The following is a 22921-nucleotide window of genomic DNA, read 5'->3' on the forward strand; positions in this document are numbered from 1 at the left end:
TTAGACTTAATTGGTCCTATGAATTATTGCTTGCAAGTGCTAAATGCATTATTTTGTTCTTCTGCAAGGTGATGAATTATCTTTTCATACTCAAGGACATGACTTTCAAGGGTAACACCACTGTGGTTAGCACAGTACATTGAATTAAAGATGTGATGCGCACACTACTTGCCCACACCTTGATGGGAGTTAAAATGTTGAGGCAACCTAAGCAATTACCATTAAACTACACAGTTGGATAGAAGGTCTTCTGAATAAATAATATGTCACGTGTAAATTACCAAAAGAAAAGTCCAAAGTTTGTGTGAATTAAGTCCTGTTCCTTTATAAGTGAAGTATATATATATATATATATATATATATATATATATTATAAATTATAAATAATACTGTAACATTAATTAGGGGAACCGATAAGGCAATCTGCCACAAAGACCATGATCGCCGAACAGTGTGCTGTCTTCCTGGCGCTACAGTTCGACACATCGCGGATCGGGTTGACAGATTACTGGGAGGGGCCATATCGGAACCAATAACAAAGTTAGAGGTAGGTGGAAAGTCCTTAAAAATTATTTCAGGGATTTAGGTCAAAAGCTTAGGGAGAGGACCTCAAAGGTAGTATTTTCCGAAATACTGCCTGTACCACGATCCACACAAGAAATTCAGCGGGAGATTAGGGAGATTAACAAGTGGCTCAAGAACTGGTGTAGGAAGGAGGGGTTTGGGTTCCTGGAGAACTGGGCCGACTTCTCTATCGCTACAGGCTCTATCGTAGGGACGGGCTGCACCTCAATGGGGAAGGGGCAGCTGTGTTAGGGAGAAAGATGGCTAGAAGGGTGGAGGAGTGTTTAAACTAGGGACTAGGGGGGGGAGGGAAATTACATTATAGGAGGGGAAGATAGTGCAGATAGAGACTGGGGGCAAGGTAGGGGGACTGGGGGAGGAATGGAAGGAGGGACTAGAACAGTTTAGAAGGAAAGGTGTAGGGTAAAAAATATGCATAAACCCTTTCAAATGTATGTATACAGGGAGTGCAGAATTATTAGGCAAGTTGTATTTTTGAGGATTAATTTTATTATTAAACAACAACCATGTTCTCAATGAACCCAAAAAACTCATTAATATCAAAGCTGAATATTTTTGGAATTAGTTTTTAGTTTGTTTTTAGTTTTAGCTATTTTAGGGGGATATCTGTGTGTGCAGGTGACTATTACTGTGCATAATTATTAGGCAACTTAACAAAAAACAAATATATACCCATTTCAATTATTTATTTTTACCAGTGAAACCAATATAACATCTCAACATTCACAAATATACATTTCTGACATTCAAAAACAAAACAAAAACAAATCAGTGACCAATATAGCCACCTTTCTTTGCAAGGACACTCAAAAGCCTGCCATCCATGGATTCTGTCAGTGTTTTGATCTGTTCACCATCAACATTGCGTGCAGCAGCAACCACAGCCTCCCAGACACTGTTCAGAGAGGTGTACTGTTTTCCCTCCTTGTAAATCTCACATTTGATGATGGACCACAGGTTCTCAATGAACAAGGAGGCCATGTCATTAGATTTTCTTCTTTTATACCCTTTCTTGCCAGCCATGCTGTGGAGTACTTGGACGCGTGTGATGGAGCATTGTCCTGCATGAAAATCATGTTTTTCTTGAAGGATGCAGACTTCTTCCTGTACCACTGCTTGAAGAAGGTGTCTTCCAGAAACTGGCAGTAGGACTGGGAGTTGAGCTTGACTCCCTCCTCAACCCGAAAAGGCCCCACAAGCTCATCTTTGATGATACCAGCCCAAACCAGTACTCCACCTCCACCTTGCTGGCGTCTGAGTCGGACTGGAGCTCTCTGCCCTTTACCAATCCAGCCACGGGCCCATCCATCTGGCCCATCAAGACTCACTCTCATTTCATCAGTCCATAAAACCTTTGAAAAATCAGTCTTGAGATATTTCTTGGCCCAGTCTTGACGTTTCAGCTTGTGTGTCTTGTTCAGTGGTGGTCATCTTTCAGCCTTTCTTACCTTGGCCATGTCTCTGAGTATTGCACACCTTGTGCTTTTGGACACTCCAGTGATGTTGCAGCTCTGAAATATGGCCAAACTGGTGGCAAGTGGCATCTTGGCAGCTGCACACTTGACTTTTCTCAGTTCATGGGCAGTTATTTTGCACCTTGGTTTTTCCACACGCTTCTTGCGACCCTGTTGACTATTTTGAATGAAACGCTTGATTGTTCGATGATCACGCTTCAGAAGCTTTGCAATTTTAAGAGTGCTGCATCCCTCTGCAAGATATCTCACTATTTTTGACTTTTCTGAGCCTGTCAAGTCCTTCTTTTGACCCATTTTGCCAAAGGAAAGGAAGTTGCCTAATAATTATGCACACCTGATATAGGGTGTTGATGTCATTAGACCACACCTCTTCTCATTACAGAGATGCACATCACCTAATATGCTTAATTGGTAGTAGGCTTTCGAGCCTATACAGCTTGGAGTAAGACAACATGCATAAAGAGGATGATGTGGTCAAAATACTAATTTGCCTAATAATTCTGCACTCCCTGTACTAATGCCAGAAGCCTGACTAATAAAACTGGGGAACTGGAATTAGTGAAGTGTGAGGAGAACTATGACATAGTGGGAATAACTGAGACATGGCTGGATGATAGCTATGACTGGGCAGTTAATGTACAGGGTTACAGCCTGTTTAGAAAGGATCGTCAAAACCGGAGAGGGGGAGGGGTCTGCCTTTATGTAAAGTCCTGTCTAAAGCCCACAATCCGTGAAGATATAAGTGAGGGACATGAACATGTGGAGTCACTGTGGGTAGAGATACATGGCGATAAAAACAATAATAAATTACTAATAGGAGTTTACTATAAACCACCTAATATACCAGAGTCCACAGAAAATCTACTACTAAACGAGATAGACAAGGAGGCAAATCATAATGAGGTGGTTATTATGGGGGACTTCAACTACCCAGATATAGACTGAGAAACTGAAACTTGTATATCTCATAAAGGAAACAGGTTCTTTGCAATAACCAAAGACAATTACTTCTCCCAACTGGTTCAGGACCCGACTAGAGTGACGGCCATACTGGACTTAGTATTAACCAATAGGCCTGACAGAACAACAGACGTGCAGGTTGGGGGACACCTGGGAAATAATGACCATAAAGTAATAACCTTCCAATTATCATTCTCAAGAGAGCGTTTCTACAGGGAGGAACAAAAATACCAAACTTCAAAAAAGCTAAATTTAGCCAACTAAGAGCGGCCATAGGCCTAACTAACTGCGACAAAGTCCTCAAAAATAAAAACACAGCCACAAAATGGGATATCTTTAAAAACATCCAAATAAAAGCGGCCAAACTAGAGACCGAGAGATTAATTGCCAAAGAGAGTAAAACTAACCCTAAAATGTTCTTCAATTATATAAATGTTAAAAAGTATAAATCTGAAGGTGTCGGCCCTTTAAAGAGTAATGAGGGGGGAGTTGCAGAGAGCGACGAGGAGAAAGCAAAGCTGCTAAATATTTATTTCTCTAATTTTTCTCTAATGTATTCAGGAAAATAAACTTTCAGATGAAATGCTGAATGTAAAAATAAATTCCCCATCAAAAGTGTCCTGTCTGACCCAGGAAAAAGTACAACAGCGACTTAAAAAGATTAAAATAGACAAATCGCCAGGAGTGGAGGGCATATACCCCCGTATCCTAAGATAATGAAATAATGTCATAGCCAGACCCCTATTTCTGATATTTGCGGACTCTATACTGACAGGGAATGTCCCACAGGATTGGCGCATAGCAAATGCGGTGCCAATATTCAAAAAGGGTCCAAAAACAGAGCCTGGAAACTATAGGCCGGTAAGTTTAACATCTGTTGTGGGTAAACTGTTTGAAGGTTTTCTGAGGGATGCTATGTTAGAGCATCTTAACGGAAATAAGCAAATAACGCCATATCAGCATGGCTTCATTAAGGGGTCGGTCATGCCAAACTAATTTAATCAGTTTGTATGAGGAGGTAAGTTCTAGACTTGACAGCAGTGAATCAATGGATGTCGTGTATCTGGACTTCTCCAAAGCATTTGACACTGTACCACATAAAAGGTTAGTATATAAAATGAGAATGCTCGGACTGGGAGAAAACGTCTGTAAGTAGGTAAGTAACTGGCTCAATGATAGAAAACAGAGGGTGGTTATTAACTGTACATACTCAGATTGGGTCACTGTCACTAGTGGGGTACCTCAGGGGTCAGTATTGGGCCCTATTCTTTTTAATATATTTATTAATAATCTTGTAGAAGGCTTGCATAGGAAAATATAACTTTTCGCAGATGACACTAAACTGTGTAAAGTAATTAACACTGAAGAGGACAGTATACTACTACAGAGGGATCTGAATAGATTGCAGGCTTGGGCAGATAAGTGGCAGATGAGGTGTTTAACACTGACAAATGTAAAGTTATGCACATGGGAAGGAATAATGCAAGTCACCCGTACATACTAAATGGTAAAACACTAAGTAACACTGACATGGAAAAGGATCTAGTAATTTTTATAAACAGCAAACTAAGCTACAAAAACCAGTGTCAGGCAGCTGCTGTCAAGGCCAATAAGATAATGGGTTGCATCAAATAGGGCATAGATTCCTGTGATGAGAACATAGTCCTACCACTTTACAAATCGCTAGTCAGACCACACATGGAGTACTGTGTACAGTTCTGGACTCCTGTGAACAAGGCAGACATAGCAGAGCTGGAGAGGGTCCAGAGGAGGGCAACTAAAGTAATAACTGGAATTGGGCAACTACAGTACCCTGAAAGATTATCAAAATTAGGGTTATTCACTAGAAAAAAAGACGGCTGAGGGGAGATCTAATTACTATGTATAAATATATCAGGGGTCAGTACAGAGATCTATCCCATCATCTATTTATCCCCAGGACTGTGACTGTGACGAGGGGACATCCTCTGCGTCTGGAGGAAAGAAGGTTTGTACACAAACATAGAAGAGGATTCTTTACGGTAAGAGCAGTGAGACTATGGAACTCTCTGCCTGAGGAGGTGGTGATGGTGAGTACAATAAAAGAAATTCAAGAGGGGCCTGGATGTATTTCTGGAGTGTAATAATATTACAGTCTATAGCTACTAGAGAGGGGTCATTGATCCAGGGAGTTATTCTGATTGCCTGATTGGAGTCGGGAAGGAATGTTTTATTCCCCTAGAGTGGGGAAAATTGGCTTCTACCTCACAGGTTTTTTTTTTTTTTTGCCTTCCTCTGGATCAACTTGCAGGATGACAGGCCGAACTGGATGGACAAATGTATTTTTTTAACCTTATGTACTATGTTACTATGTTATGGACATCTGATCAACACATTTAAATTACTGTACTTGTTTGACATCCAATTTTGAGATCATGGGTGTCAATCGTGATATGGAGATATGTCCCTTTATGTGGTTATCACAACCTCCACTCAAGATTTTGGAGTGTGTCTGTGGGAATTTCTGCCCATTCAACCTAAATTGCTTTTGGTCGGACAGGCACTGATGTTGGATAGAATGGTCTGTCTCACAAAAAGTGTTCTAATTTATGACAGTAATATTTGATGGGGTTGAATCTAGGGCTCTGGGAAATTCCACCACATCAGACTTGTCAAGCCATGTCTTTGTGGACCTCAGTTTGTGCAGAGATATAGTTGTGGGGGTTACAGGGGCATATGCATTGGGTCCTAGTGCCAGGGGGTGACAACAATCCAGTTTTCCTTGCTCATGGCATGTACTGTACATACACATGTAGATAAAACTGTAGGTACCCTTGATTTAATACTACTTTACAACTAATGGAAATTAGACATACCTTTTGAATTGCTGTTCAACAGAATAATTTATAAAACAAACTAATGGAACTGGCCTGGACAAAAATGATGGTACCCATAACTTGATATTTTGAGGCAATCACTGAATCAAGCAATTTCTGTAACTATCAATGAGACTTCTGCAACTACCCACAGGTATTTTGACCCACTCCTCGAAATAAAACTGCTCCAGCTGTCTCAGATTTGAAGAGTGCCTTCTGCAGACTGCATGTTTCAGCTTCTTCCACAGATGTTTAACGGGATTTCGATTAGAGCTCATAGAACATCACTTTAGAATGGTCCACTGCTTTGATCTTAGCCATTCTTGGTGTTTTAGCTGTGTGTTTTGGGTTATCTTGTCGGAGGTCCAAGCTTTCTGACACTGGGCAGCGCATTTCACTCCAGAATGCTTTGATAGTCTTTAGATTTCATTGAAACCTGCACAAATTCAAGACACTCTGTACCAGATGCAGCAAAGCAGCCCTAAAATGTAACCAAGCTACCTCCCTGTTTCACAGTAGGTACAATGTTCTTTTCTTTGTATGCTTCATTCTTGCATTGGTGAACATACAGTAGAGATGATGTGACTTGCTAAAAAGCTCCAGTCTCATCTATCCAAAGCACATTCTTCCATAAGCTTTGTGGCTTCTCAATTAGCATTTTGGCTAATCCCAGTTTTGTTTTTTTATGATTTGCTTTCCACACTGGTTTCCCCCTTGGTCGTCTTCCATTAAGTCCACTTTGGGTAAGACAGCAAAGGATGGTGCGATCTGACACTGATGTACCTCTAATCTCTTTGGAAGTTTTTCGGGGATCTTTGGTTACGATTCGTATTATCAATCTCTTCAATTTGTCATCAGTTTTCCTCTTGCAGCCATGTTCGGGGAGGTTGGCTACAGTCTCATAGACCTTAAACTTCTAAATACTATGTGCAACTGCATAACAAGAAATTCATGCTGTTTGGAGGTGGTCTTATAGCCTTTACGTTTAAGATGTTGGTGTATAATTCTCTTTCTGATCTCCTGAGACAACTCACTCCTTAGGTTTCTTTAGTACATGTTAAGTGTGGTAAATACCATGATGCCAAACAGCACAATGACAGCTTTTTACCCTTTAAATAGGCAAACTGAACGATTACAAGTTTGAAGATACCTGTGATGTTAATTACAAGACACTGCTTGATTTAATATGTCCTTATGGTCAAATTATTTCTGTTTGAATACTTCTTGTACTACAGAGAGTCTTTGCTTCCAAAGTTAATAGAGGTATAGAATTTCTCAAAATTACATGGAAGTTTACCATCCTCGCTGTGTAAAGCAAAGGTATATTGATTCTTATTGCCCTATTTCTTTAATAAATATGATAAACTACTGGTGAGAATTTTGGCAAGTCAATTAGGGTGATCTAAGGTATTATCCATGAGAATCAAACTGGATTTATGCCAGGGATACCAACTTCAGATAATGTTCAGAGATGTTTTATAAACCTGCAGGCCAGGACATCTAATCCAGAATAGAGAACCATACTTGCCTTGGACACCACTAAAGCGTTTGATACAATGGAATGGATCTTTTGGTGGGAAACCTTAGAACATGTGGGTTTTGGTGAGGGATTTTTTTCAAGGGTTGTTATTTTATACAGATTCCTTTGCTAAAGTATTAGTAAATGGGCAAATATCTAAATCCTTCAAAATATGTAGGGGAACAAGACAAGGATGCCCACTTTCTCCAATGCTTTTTGCAATATCATTGGAACCATTGGCCACCTGCCACTGTGCAGTTCACTGTGACACTTGTTGCTACTATGCTGGATGCCTCTGTGTGCCTGTTCAATCTTCATATTGGCTGTGTGCAGGGTGTATGTTCCTGACCTGGGTGTTTGCTATTGCACCCTGATCTGTGTGGTTGTATGGTAATTCATTAATGTCACCATGCCTCGATGTCTTTGGCCTTGTTTGACTGGGAACTCCATGCATCCATTCCGCATGGGTTCCGGTGCCATGTCCATGTAGCTCTGCCTGTGACCGCCATTCATCCATTCCGCATGGGGTCCAGGCATCTGTCTTTGCCTGCCTGTGTTTCAGCATGTTTTTGTGTCTGAACAGGGTTCTATGTTTCTGGTTGTTTTGGGTTCCAGTTCCTGTTTTGCTTTTGTGCCTGGACCACTTGTGTTATTCACCAGTGTCAGTTGCCTTGCAGATTTTGGCCAAGTGCACCATGACTATACCAGGAGGTAGTGACCTGGTGAACCCTCGAGAAAGTCTATCCCCATCATCAGAGGTACTGTGAATATCTGGGGTTCACTCTAACGCCCTTAGAGTTTAGCCCCAAATCAAACCGGTGCACTTGGCCCAGTGGTGATCCATCTGTTTATCTTGCCTGTTTGTCCAGGATTATGTCTTTTGTGTTTGGTTATGTTTAATAAAGGATTTTTTTGTCTTTACTGGTCTGTTTTCTTGGCTTGTACATGTACGTCACAGCTGGACGTGACTTAAAGGGGTTGTCCGGGATTGGGGACATTGTTCTAATAGTAATAGACTGACATACACATTACAAACATGCATGTCATACCTTTTGAACATATTTCTCAAGCCCAGGTTTTATCCAGTAAATTCTTGGCCGGAAGGGAGTATTGTCTTGTATTCAGTGACGTACCAGGTCCCTGGCAGGCTAGCAAAGCCTCCTCTTCCGCTGCTCGGGGAGCCCGGTGACGTCACTGGCAGCCTAGGTAATTATGCAGGGAGGATGGAGGGGCGGTAACTAGGCCGGCCGACATCGCGCTAAGCCTCGCCCATCCAGTCTGGTGACGTCACTGGCAGCCTAGGTAATTATGCAGGGAGGATAGAGGGGCGGTAACTAGGCCGGCCGACATCGCGCTAAGCCCCGCCCCTCCAGTCTGGTGACGTCACTAGGCATGGAGCTTTATTGGCTGTACATATGGGGGAGGAATATGAGGCAGGAGGATGCATATGTATGAGGGGGCGGATCGATGGAGGAGTGGACGATGTGCAGGATGCATGAATATGTATGAGGGGGGGTGCAGGGGTGCGATGTTAGACAGTAGAAACCAGGAGATGCCGGGCTGCACTGGGACCATAGTACAGTGCGGCAGGAACTGATCGCAAAGATAAACAGATATGTAAACAATCTGTTGGGGACTGTAGGAGCCATGCTCCAATGTGAAAGCTATCTAAAACCATCTTGGCAACATAGACTCGCCTACTAAAGGTGAGTAAGACGTTTTAAAAAAAATACGTTTGATCCCGGACAACCCCTTTAAGGACCAGCGACGTACATGTATGGCGGGCTGATCGGGCGGGTGCAGGAGCTGTGCCCACCTGATCAGCGGCATTAACCCGTCAGTCACTGACAGCTGGGTCCCTGCTGCATACGCCGGTATCGGTGAAGACAACGAAGCCGGCGTATTAACCCCTTGTATGTCACGGTGAAAGCTGACCACGACATGCAGAGGATTAGCGGAGGGTAAAGGTTTCCTCCGCATCTCCATTGGGTCCCGTGCTGCAGTGGCGGGGACCCGATGGCAGAGAAGGCAAGCCCTTAGGCTGGGTCTCACAGGCAGGCTGTAAGCATAAAAGCTGACAGCCAATGCATTCCAATACTGGTTGTATTGTAATGCATTGCAGAGGGGATCAGACCCCAGAAGTTGAATTCCCATACTGGGACAAAATAAAAAGTAAAAAAAAAAGTGTTTTCATAATAAAAAAATAAAGCTTCAAGTAAAGTAAAATAAAAAAATAAAAAATTACCAAAATAAAGCACATAAAATTGTGAAAAAAATTGAAAATAAATATAAAAACAGACATATTGGGTATTGCTGAGTCCGTAACGACTGGCTCTATAAAAATATCATATGATCCACCCCCTCATCTGAACGCCGTAGAAAGAATAATAAACTGTACTAAAACAACAATTTTTTTGTCACCTTACATCACAAAAAGTGCAACATCAAGCAATCATAAAGGTGTATGTCCCCCCCAAAAAAATAGTACCAATCAAACCGTCACCTCATCCCACAAAAAATGAGCCCCTAGATAAAACAATCGGGCTAAAACTAAAAAAAGATATGGCACCCAGAATATGGAGACACTAAAGCATGAATTTCTTTGTTTCAAAAAAGTATTTATTGTGTAAAATTTAAAGGGGTTCTACAGTTATTTTAAACTGATGATCTATCCTCTGAATAGATAATCAGCATCTGATTGGCGGGGATCCGACACCCGGGACCCCTGCCGATCAGCTGTTTGAGAAGGCAGCGGTGCTGGCAGTAGTGCCGCGGCCTTCTCACCGTTTACCGCAGGCCCAGTGACGTCACGACTAGTATCAATGGCCAGGGCGGGGCTAAGCTCCATTCACTATGTAAAACTGAAACAAACAACCAAAAAAGTAGACATATTGGGTATTGTCACGTCCGTAACAAACTGCTCTATAAAAATAGCACATGATCTAACCAGTCAGATGAACATTGTAAAAATTAAAAACGGTGCCAAAACCTCACAAAAAGTGTAACATAGTAACATAGTATATAAAGCCAAAAAAAGACATTTGTCCATCCAGTTCGGCCTGTCATCCTGAAAGTTGATCCAGAGGAAGGCAAAAAAATCCCTGTGAGGTAGAAGTCAATTTTCCCCACTTAAGGGGGAAAAAATTCCTTCCCAACTCCAATCAAGCAATCAGAATAACTCCCTGGATCAACGACCCCTCTCTAGTAGCTATATAATTAGATCTCCCCTCAGTCGTCTATTTTCTAAAGTGAATAACCCTAATGTTGATAATATTTCAGGGTACTGTAGTTGCCCTATTCCAGTGTAATATAGAGCAACGAAAAAATCATATGTACCCTAAAATAGTACCAACAAAACTGCGACCTTATCCCGTAGTTTCCAAAATAGGATCACTTTTTTAGAGTTTTTACTCTAGGGGTGCATCAGGGGGTCTTCAAATGCGACATGGCAACTTAAAATTATCCCAGTGAAATCTGCTCTCCAAAAACCATATGGTGTTCCTTTCCTTCTGCACCTTTCCGTGTGCCCGTACCGCAGTTTATGACCACATATGGGGTGTTTCTGTAAACTACAGAATCAGGGCAATAAATATTGAGATTTGTTTGGCTGTTACCCCTTGCTTTGTTACTTTGAACTGAAATTTCATCTCCATTTTCCTTTAATTCTTGCGGAACACCTAAAGGGGTAACTAAGTTTGTAAAATAAGTTTTGAATACCTTGAGGGGTGTAGTTTTAAAATGGGGCCATTTATGGGTGGTTTCTATTATGTAAGCCTCACAAAGTGACTTCAGACCTGAACTGGTCCTTAAAAATGGGGTTTTGGAAATTTTCTTAAAAATGTTAAGATTCGCTTCTAAACTTCTAACGTCCTAAAAAAGAAAATATCATTTACAAAATGGTCCAAACATGAAGTAGACATATGGGAAATGTAGAGTAATAACTATTTTAGGAGATATCACTATCTGTTTTAAAAGCAGAGATATAGAAATTTTGAAAATTGTTAATTGTTCCAAATTATTTGTAAATTTGGTACTTTTTTATAAATAAAAATGAAATATTTTGACTCAAAATTACCACTGTCATAAAGTACAATTTGTGACGAGAAAACATTCTCAGAATGACCTGGATAAGTAAAAGCGTTTTAAAGTTATCATCACCTAAAGTGACACATGTCAGATATGCAAAAAATGGCCTGGTCCTTAAGGCGAAAAATGTCAGGGTCCTAAAGGGGTTAATAAAGCTTCAATAATAAAAATATTTTCAAGCTCTTCTAGGAGTACCATCATTTTTGTCCAGACCAGTTTCATTAGTTTATTTTTTATTATTATTATTATTCTGTCGAACTACAATTCAAAAGCAATGTCAGATTTTCATAGTTGATTTTCAGTAAAAAAAAAATATTATTATTACTTTTGCCAGTTTCAAGTTATGTCGGTGACCATTGCGGGTTTTTCTTTCCTTAATGGAAGGGTACCAACAATTTTGTCCATGTGTGTAAAGGGCTAGGGCAGCAAACTAAACCACTGTCCCAGGTGAAGGATGGTCTTCTTGATCAATTCTGCATGCCAGAACACTAAAGTGCCTTCCAAAACCATCGCCGCAGAATTGGGAGTATAGAACTGTCTACAATATTTTTGTATGTCGTAGCATTAACATTAACATTCACTGGAAATAGGTCAAACCCTGAAGATTATACCATACTGTTAGCGCTTCTTCACTACATTTTACAGTACATAATTACATACGTGTAGGTTGATTAAAAAACACAGGTCCATCACGTTTAGTTCAATTACACATCAGTTGCTAAAAAATGTATAACTAGTTAATGACAGTTACTATTAGATAAGCAGCTAGCCCTTTTTAAAGGTTGATATCTCCCTATTAGGCTGTCAAGGGCAGGCTATACACCACTCAGCCAACGCTTGGCTGTGCATATACTGATCTTAGGCTTATGTGCAGCTGCTTGACCTAGGAAACCTGTTTAATGAGGCCTCCGACTCCTAGTACTTCAGTGGATGTCACTTGCAGAGACAGTTTCTGAGTGATGCAATGGAGGATTGGCGACTTTCACACACCATTTGCTTTAGCACTTAGCAGCCCGTTTCTGTAAGACCTGCTTTATGACTGAGCTGTTGTTTCTTCTAGATGCTTCCACTTCACAATAATAGCACTTGATGGCAGGTCACCGCGGCAGATGTAGCAGATGTAGATTCCAAATTTTAATGACTTGTGGCAAACATAGCATCCTACAGTCTGTCACTTATAAAGGGCCTCTGTCAGCAGACTTGCACCTATGACACTGGCTGACCTGTTACATGTGCACTTGGCAGCTGAAGGCATCTGTGTTGGTCCCATGTTCATATGTGCCCGCATTGCTGAGAAAAATGATGCTTTAATATATGCAAAAGAGCTTCTAGGAGCAACGGGGGCGTTACCGTTACACCTGGAGGTTCTGTTCTCTCTGCCACTGCCACTCCCTCAGAGCCTCTAGGTGTAATGGCAATGCCCTTGTTGCTCCGAGAGACTTATTTGCATATATTTAAGGGGTTCCCCGGGCTTTTAATATTAATGACCTATCTTCAGGATAGGTCATCAACATCAGATCAGCAGGTATCTGACATCTGGCATCCCTGCCGATCAGCTATATGAAGGGAAGGCGCGAAGCAGTGCGTGCATGCCGCCACCCTTCTCTCTTCCTGCTCGCTGCTGCTATGTCTATGGTGCGCAGGAAGCTAAAAGGGAGACTGCACGTGTACACTGCTGCGCGCCTTTCCTTCATACAGCTGATCAGCGGGGGTGCCGGCTGTCTGATATTGATGACCTATGCTAAGGAGAACCCTTTTAAAACTTAATTTTTCTCAGCAATAGTGATGAGCGGCAGGGGCAATATTCGAATTCGTGATATTTCGCAAATATTTGGGTGAATATTCGCCATATATTCGCAAATTTGAGAATTCATTATCTCCAGTCATTATTTTCTTGATTGCAGAAATCGGCAATTGAAAAATTCTCGATAAAAAATTGCATTATGAAAATTGCAGATATTGCAGCCTTCTCATTGGCCTACAAGCTAGAAGCAGGGAGGGATCGTGTGTACTGATTAATAAAATCTTGACTATTTGAAATTACGAATATATATCACTATATTCTAAATATTTGGGAATTCTCGAAGTGCTGATATTCGCGATAAAAATTTGCAATTCGAATATTTGTGATCAACACTACTCAGCAATGCGGGGACATATGAACATGGGACCAACACAGATGTCTTCAACTGCCAAGCGCACATGTAACAGGTCAGCCAGTGTCATAGGTACAAAACTGCTGACAGATGCCCTTTATAGTCACTGAGGTTTCTGATGACCCATACTACTACCAGTGATTGGCTATGGAGACTGCATGGCTGTGTGCGTGATTCTATGCATCGGTTAGACATGGGTGTGACTGAAAGACCTGAGGTTGAGATCACGTGTACTACGGTTATGACAGTGCACCCCCCAATAGTAGTTCAGCTCTGCTGATTACATCTGCTACATTCCTTTCATTTCTATTTTATGTCAGGCACGTAGCTGTGGACATGTTCGTGCATATCTATGTATATTAATCTTACCGTAATCATCAGGATAATGTCACCAAGAAGCGCAGATGCTGCCGTTCATCCATAAGGCAAAAGAGAAAAAAATAAAAATTACAGAGGAAAATATCAATTACAAGTTGTACGTCCTTAACATTCGTAGCATTAGGTATTCAGATTTCAGTTTAGACCTCTCTAATTTGTTACAATGTAATATTCATGTTTGTCGTTCTTCATCATACATAATTTATTGATTACTTGATTAAAGGGCTGGTAGCACAGGAGATAATCAGTAGGAGGTGGTCTCCAAACATAAAATATATGCCGTCCATAAAGTCATGGAATTTTTTAGTATACCCTGTGTCATAATACCTTGTGAACTTCAAGAGTCCTGCTTACTGCCAGTGAATGAAAAAAGTCTGGAGAGGGAAAGGAAACTGGGAATTTGCTGGTGGCAAAGTGTGCCAAGATGAAGAAGCTTTATCGGTGCCAATCAACGCATTTCGGGATCAGATTGATCCCTTCGTCAGGTAAGTGCACCGTTATCCAAGGGGTTATCCAAACTATAAAACGTGCCTACCCCAATGCCTGGGCCCGTCATATAGGTTATACTTACCCCACTCCCCGGGACTATCCTTTCTGAACTAGTACTGCTCTCTGCTGTAGTGTTGTTGCATTGTATCAGTCTATGCCACCCACTGTAAAGTATACACAACAGGAGCAGTTCTCGGCCACAGATGTCAGAAGATCCACCTGTGAGCCCAGGTTGTATAATGGTAGTGCACACTCACAATAAGCCTTAATGACCACTGGGGGGCCCCACTGATTGCAAGAATGGTCACGCATGTGCGTTTGTACTCAACTATCTCGAGGAGTCCCAAAGATTGAATGGAATGGCTGTGCACATACGAGACCCCTGCTCCATTCAAATGGCTGAACACAGGGCCTCCGTTCTCGAGAACCTGTGGATAGGGCATACATTTTCTTTAATGGGATAAGCCCTTTGGAGGGGTTTTCTGGAGGAAATATCTTATGTAAAAACAGGGTGAGACTTAAAAACAAAGCATCTTTACGGACCTCACTGATCCCCTGCCATCCAGCTGCTGCTCCAGTCTCCACACCTATCCACTTCCTAGTTTCGGCCTTGACATGCTAGAAATAGCTTGGACTGCTCGCTCAAATAACCCTTAGCTTATGGGGGTCACTGCTGCCGCTACATGAATGCATGCTCATACCTGCCAATACTGACACCAGATGAGTGATTTGTATATCCATCTCCTATTGTGCATGCTCAAACTGGCCCTGGACTGAACGGAGAGCCCTGCAGAGCACGTAATGGAGAGTACTCCGTGTGAGTAATAGTAACATAGTAACATAATTTGTAAAGCTGAAAAGAAGCATCTGTCCATCCAGTTCGGCCTGTTATCCTGCAAAGTTGATCCAGAAGAAGGCAAAAAACCCTGTGAGGTAGAAGCTAATTTTCCTGATTTTAGGGGAATAAAAAATTCCTTCCCGACTCCAATCAGTTAATCAGAATAACTCCCTGGATCAACGACCCCTCTCTAGTAGCTATAGCCGGTAATATTATTATGCTCCAGAAATACGTCCAGGCCCCTCTTGAATTCCGTTATTGTACTCACCATCACCACCTCCTCAGGCAGAGTTCGATAGTCTCACTGCTCTTACCGTAAAGAATCCTCTTCTATGTTTGTACAAACCTTCTTTCCTCCAGACGTGGGGGATGTCCCCTCGTCACAGTCACAGTCCTGGGGATAAATACATCATGGGAGAGTCCACCCTTTCCAGTTATTACTTTAGTTACTGTGAACCCTCTCCAGCTCTGTTATTTCTTTCTTGTGCAAAGAAGCCCCAAATTGTACACAGTACTCCATGTGTGGTCTCACTGGTGATTTGTAAAGTGGTAGGACTATGTTCTCATCACGGCCATCTATGCCTCTTTTGATGCAACCCATTATCTTATTGACCTTGGCAGCAGCTTCCTGACACTGGTTTTTACAGCTTAGTTTGCTGTTCACTAAAATTCCTAGGTCCTTTTCCATGTCGGCGTTACCCAGTGTTTTACCATTTAGTATGTGCGGGTGACTTGCATTATTCCTTCCCATGTGCATAACCTTACATTTGTCAGTGTTAAACCTCATCTGCCACTTCTCTACCCAAGCCTACAATCTATCCAGCTCCCTCTGTAGTAGTATACTGTCCTCTGTTGTGTTAAAGGGGTCGTTCTCACTTCAGCAAATGGCATTTAGCATGCAGAGAAAGTTAATACAAGCCACTTACTAATATATTGTTATTGTCCATATTGCTTCATTTGCTGGCTTGACCCATTTTTCTATCACATTATATACTTCTCGTTTCCATGGTTATGACCACCCTGCAGTCCAGCAGTGGTGGCCATGACTGCAAACTATAGAAAAATGCGCTGGCCTCCCTGGTGTCCAGAACAATAGTAGTGCACATAGGCCGGCTCTTTTTTCTTATAGTGTGCAAGCATGGCCACTGCTGATGGATTACAGGGTGGTCATAACCATGGAAATGAGATGTGTATAATGTGATGGAAAAATGAGTCTAGCCAGCAAATTAAGCCATATGGACAATCACAATACATTAGTGTCTTGTAGTAACTTTCTCTATATGATAAATGCCACTTGCTGAAGTGTGATTACTTTACACAGTTTAGTATCATCAGCAGAAATCTCTACAAGATCATTAATGAATATATTGAAGAGAATGGGGACCGATGCAGACCCCTGTGGTACCCCACTAGTGAAGGGGACCTCTACTTGCATTCCCAGGCCTGGTTTGTGGGGGCACAGCAGGGGAAAGGGGTTGAGAATGAACATATAAATTACAGATCTGGTGTCAGAAGCGGCAGTGCTATGAATGTACTAATGTAGTTAGTAGGTATTGTCAGGTCTGACAGTCTCCATTTAAAGGGAACCTGTCACCAGGATTTTGTGTATGGAGCTGAGGACATGGGTTGCTAGATGGCCACTAGCACATCCACAATATCCAGTCCCCATAGCTCTGTGTGCTTTTATTGTGTAAAAAAAACGATTTGATACATATGCAAATGAACATAAAAGAGTCATATCTTACTTGTGTGACCAGAGAAGAGTCATATTTTCAAGCTCTGACTCATCTCAGGTTAATTTGCATATGTATCAAATCGGTTTTTATACACAATAAAAGCACACAGAGCTATGGGGACTGGGTATTGCGGATGTGCTAGTGGCCATCTAGCAACCTATGTCCTCAGCTCTATACCCCAAATTCTGGTGACAGGTTCCCTTTAAATACCTCATGTCCCTGTGCTTTGCTGAAAAGAATATTCCAGTCAGACAAGTTCTTCAGTTCACCCGGGCAAAGAAGGATACATCATTTTGCTCTTGTCGGCCACGGATCAGGACTCCAAAAGGCAATTCTCAACTTTATTCCATCCTTGGTAAAAAAAAATTGCCACAATGAAACACTGCCTGCATTATGCTCATGTACCATTATAGAATGAAGCTCTACATTGTAACTTGAAATGAAGTCCTTATTTCATCTTGGACTTCTTTTGGGGAATGGAAGGTGCCCCTCTGGCTTGTAGACAGTGGAAAGTGGGGATTGGCAGTCCAGGACACTGCTAGTGCCCCTGCTAAACTGCATAAACTGCACAGACTGATTGTGAAGATGTGATGCTTATCATTAGATGTCATATGTTGTATTTTACATCTGCATATACCTGTCTTTCAATATGAATGTTTAATGAACATCTAATGGCTTTTTTTTTAGAGAGAATAATTTCATCAAAGATTTCCCACAACTGGCAGATGGACTTCTTGTAATCCCACTTCCGGTGGAAGAACAGTGTAGAGGTGTTCTATCTGAGCCACGGCCGGACATACTGCTGCTTACAGGTCAGTGCCGAGAGCAGCTACATTGCCTAATAAGCATTTTTGTCAGTGGCCTATATGTTCTAATGACAAAGCTCAATATATTGATGAATACACAGCAGACAAAAACTCCACTATGTTTGTGTTCACACTGTGTTTTGGCTCTATGTTTGGTGTAGAAGATGGGAAGTTCTCCTGACGTCAGTCTAATGTTCTACTGAGCTTTGTGTCATCCAGTTGGTCAGTACATGTCTATACTACAAGTTGTGTCTTGGACATTAGCAAGTCGTGAGGAACAAAAAAAAAACCCACTAAAACAACCCTGTATAGTAGTTAAAGGGTTATTCCCATCTTGTACTTTCATTATGTAAAGTTACCCAAATAGCCGAGTTGACCATATTCCACTGTTTCTGCACACCCATACCAGTGAACCACGTAACCCAGCAAGCTCCACCCCCAGCCTATGCCTACTGTAGTTATTCCAATCGTAACCACGAATGGCCAAGATGCAAATACATTTTTATAGAATGAAATGTCTAAGATAGGACCAGAGCCATAACTAGAAATGACTGGGCCCAATAGCAAATTTTGGAATACCCCCCACACACATTCAGCAACTTCTCCTCAACCTGCATATGGCGTGGTATCACCTTGTTACTAGACCCACGGCGGTGTTCATACCTAACCCCCACCACTTGGGTCTGGCTTCACCATGGCTGTTTAGGTCCTGGGTCTCTCCGCATCCATTTTGATGTGGGGCACGTGACCACAGCAGCCAATGGCGGAAGTGACGGGGCACGAGCCACAAGAGTGACTCCCAACATTTCTAGGGTGTTATTTTTGGATATCAGGGGTCGTTACAGGAATAGATGTATAAGAGGAGGGAACTACAACTCCCAGCATGTTTAGACTGTTATTATAGGGCAGGGGTGCACAACTTTTTTCTGTTTGGAGGCCACATTGTCAGACTGAAGGAAACCCAAGGGCTGAAAATAAACGCTAAAGGGATATTACCGACTGAAATACTGTATTTATGGTATATTGTGCATACAGTATATACTATGAATGCCTGGTTACACCTCCAATATTCCCATCTAATGGGAGAATACATGAAAAATGCATGTGAGCATGTGAGCAGCCACAAGACCTAGACATACATGTCTGTCACCAGATCGTTGGGGGCTACACAGAATGATATTGAGGGCAGCATGTGGCCCCCGGACCGCAGGTTGTGCATCCTGTTATAGGGCATCAGTAGACATTATAGGCAGAGGAATATGAGGAGAAATACAACTCCCGTCATGTCCAGATTGTTATTATAGGGCATCGGTAAACATTATAGGGAGAGTGGTAGAAGAAGAGAGAACTACAATTCCAAGCTTGACCAGACTGTTATTATGGGCTATCAGAGGACATTACAGGGAGTGAGTATAAGGAAAGAATTACAACTTCTAGTATTTGACAACATTATAGAGGAAGGGAAACCGCTAAACTCTCCTTCATACACAGCACAGGAGCCCTGCCTCTTCACATCGTGACATGCAACAGGTCCTTCACCATTTATGTTCTGCATTGCTGAGCTCTGTCTCTTCCAGCACTGGTCATATGATGACATCACTCAGGTCCTTCACTACCACTTCATTCTCTCCAGTGCTGGGCTATGTTACACAGGACAGAATATGTCTTCTGTGCCCCTGGTGCTGTGGGTGGTGAGCCCTGAAAGTAAATAATTTGTCCTCCTCCTAATGTCCTGGGCCTAGCGGCCCAAGTGCCCTGCAGCGGGCCGTGGAGCGACTGTTATGGCTGCTACGGTGATAGTTACGGCCCTGGATGGGGATGAATCAGTTACTAATCTTACATTTTCTTTCGCACACTGACCAATCTGTTCCTGTGACGTAGGCTACAAATATGATGATCGCCAACATCACTTCCAACAGAGCGGGCATGGCTTTTGTGGTAGACAGCAGCCCTCTCACCAGCAAACTCTTATGTTAGCCAGCTCATTAGATTATGCATTTGATGACGATTGCAGCACTTATAGGATTTTAACTCACTTTGTCCACACTCCATCAACCCCAGTGAGTCGATTTACACTGTGAACCCAGGGCCATGCTGTCCAGTAATGAGCTGATGTAGGCATAAAAATAGTTTTTTGGGCAGCACATCTCATGTAAATAGAAGATGTGTTGCTGAAATATGCAAATTGTATGGGGACGAGGGTTCATCCTCATACAGTACGATGCTTTCCCATTAAAATGTCCTAAATGAGTGTTGATTGGCACGCTAGATACACTCATTTAGAAATTGATGGCAGCAATGCATCTCCAAAAAGTTGGGACAGGCCATGTCTACCATTGTGCAGCCTCCTTTCTTCTTTTAACAACAGCCTGTAAACGTCTGGAAAGCGTGGAGACCAATTGCAGGAGTTTTTGGAAAGGAATGCTGCCCCATTCTTGTCTGATGTAGGATTCTAGCTGATCAACAGTCCTGGGTCTTCTTTGCTGGATTTTTCGTTTCATGATGTGCCAAATGTTTCCTATTGGTGAAAGGTCTGGACTGCAGGCGGCCAGTTCAGTACCCAGTCTCTTCTTCTGTGAAGCCATGCTGTTGTCATGGACGCAGTATGTGGTTTAGTATTGTCTTGCTGAAATATGCAAGGCCTTCCCTGAAAGAGACGTTGTGTGGATGGGAACATATGTTGTTCTAAAACGTTGATAGTGTTTTTCCAGATGTGTAAGCTGCTCTTGCCATAGATGATACAGGCTTTTGAACTGTGTGCTGATAACAAGCTGAATGGTCCCTCTCCTTCTAAGTTCGCAGGACACGGCGTCTATGGTTTCAAATTTGTATTCATCTCACTACAGAACAGTTTTCCATTTTGTCTCAGTCTGTTCTAAATGATTCTCAGAATTTTTTGGATGATGTTTTGTACTGTAGATGATGGGATATACAAAGTCTTCATAATTTGATGTTGAGGATCGTCTTTTTGAAACTGTTCCACAATTTTTAGTTTTTCTCAGACTGATGAATATTCGGCCCTTCTTTGCTTCTGAAAGACTCTGCCTCTCTAACATGCTCTTTTTATACCCAGTCATTCCTCCAGATTACAACTTTTTTGAGATGTGCTGCTGTCATCAAGTTCTAAAGGAGTTAATTTATTTTTTAATGAAATAGTAAAATGTCTCACTTTCAACATCTGATATATGTTCTATGATCTATTGTGAATAACATACGGGCCTTTGAAATTTGCAAATCATTGCATTCTTATTTTGGAATTGGGGTTGTACTTACTGAAGGTCTTCACCAATCTTTAACTTCCTCAAGGTCTGACTGTTTGCTGACTGCTGATCCATTGCAGATTGTAGGCACCAGGTATATGCTGGATTATTAGAATACTATAATCTGTCTATAAACTAGACTGGCAGCAGAACCAATCCAAAACATTGAGTCCACCATAGCCTTGATGTGACCACCATGCACCATCATTTTTGGGGGGCTGTAGCCCAGCAATATTGACATCCACTCCACATTTCTCAGTTGGAAATGGAATTTACTAATATGTACTTGGTTTTAACGAGACAATGAAGACACCCACACTAGATGTTACTCATTAGTAGATGATCTTTGCAGTCTGGAACAACCGTCAATAGGAAAGACTAATAATTAAGTACATGAACAGGAACCATAAGTCTGATTTCTTGCAACCACCTTGGAAATCAGTTCACATATATTCTCAATCGAGCAGCATGATGTAGCTCAGGCATGGCCAACCTGCGGCTCTCCAGCTGTTGTAAGACTATAACTTCCACCATCCCCTGCTGTAGGCTGATAGCTTTAGGCAGTCTGGGAATACTGGGAGTTGTAGTTTTGCAACAGCAGGAGAGCCTCAGGTTGGCCATCCCTGATGTTGCTTTTCAACATGTCCTAAACAGCAACTCTGGCAGCACAATTTGGGGGAGATTTATGAAAATTAATGGTCCATTCGCACAATGTTTTTGACAGCTGAATTTGGCGCAAATTCTACAGCAAAAAATGCCAACCAAAATGCTCCCCATTGTTTCCAATTGGAGGCTGCGACTATGCCAAGAAAGGATGGCAATAAACCATGGCGGGCTCCCGATGAAAAAAAATATAAACTGTTTTAGTTGTCCATAGCAAGTCTTCATTTTTTAAAAGCAGAGTAAACAATGAAAGCTGTTCTGTGATTGGCTAATATGAGCAACAAAGGATGTTGGTCTTAGATTCATGTCTCCCCTTTTGCTTCTTGTTTCTGAAATTATCAGTCATGTCCCATAGGCTGTTGGATCTAAGATCGCCAAAATTTGCAGCTGCGTGACCGTCTATCCGCAGTAAAAGTGAATGCTACCCGAAGATTTACGACACACGTGTATTGTGTTTTACTGGAGGGTTTCTATGATTAGATTTTTAATGTGTGGCCGGATTTTGCAAAGCATTGGCCTCGCTAATCTACATCCTCGACTGTGAGGGAGAATAGTAGTATTGTGTATTTTCTTCTAACCGTTACACATAATACATCAGAAACCGCGGTGCAGAAAACAGCGTCCGCCAGGTATCCGTAGCCAAGAAATAATACATAAGAAAATGTGCTGTATGATTCCAATCTTCTGACATCTCTCCTGCTTACTATTAGGTGAAGTAAGATATAATGAAGCAATGGGATACCCTGTTGTGCAGCAATGGAGAGTACGCAGCAACCTCTATAAAGTGAAGCTCAACTCAATTTCATTGTCCACAGGTCAGTTCTTTTGATGATTATTTCTTTCAAAGTTTTACTGAAAAGAACCTTGAAAAAATAAAAAATAAAAAAAGATTATAGGATGTTATGAGAATAACCACTTGACAGGGTTATCCCATGAAAGTCTCTGTGACCTAGGTGACAATATTGGCACTTGGGGGAGGGGGGGAGTGACCACAAGGACCCTCAGTGATCCCAAGAACTCTCTGAAATCAATAGTAAATTACCCCGATGTAGACAGAACACCATCAGTTAATAGAGTAGTGGCCTCTCGTGGGCACTCCCAGGATCACTGGGGGT

The 22921-nt window shown here is 41.9% G+C and overlaps 1 protein-coding gene across 1 annotated transcript in view; it reads left to right on the forward strand.

The window, feature by feature from the left end:
* Nucleotides 1-22921, forward strand: part of ASTN2 (astrotactin 2) — an 859422-nt gene that overhangs the window by 588203 nt on the left and 248298 nt on the right. The window contains exons 13-14 of the mRNA XM_044306147.1: nucleotides 17765-17889; nucleotides 22517-22621. Coding sequence (XP_044162082.1) covers nucleotides 17765-17889; nucleotides 22517-22621 — 230 coding nt within the window. The remainder of the gene's footprint in view (nucleotides 1-17764; nucleotides 17890-22516; nucleotides 22622-22921) is intronic.

Source organism: Bufo gargarizans, chromosome 9 (genome assembly GCF_014858855.1).
Source record: "Bufo gargarizans isolate SCDJY-AF-19 chromosome 9, ASM1485885v1, whole genome shotgun sequence".
Classification (NCBI taxonomy): Eukaryota; Metazoa; Chordata; class Amphibia; order Anura; family Bufonidae; genus Bufo; species Bufo gargarizans.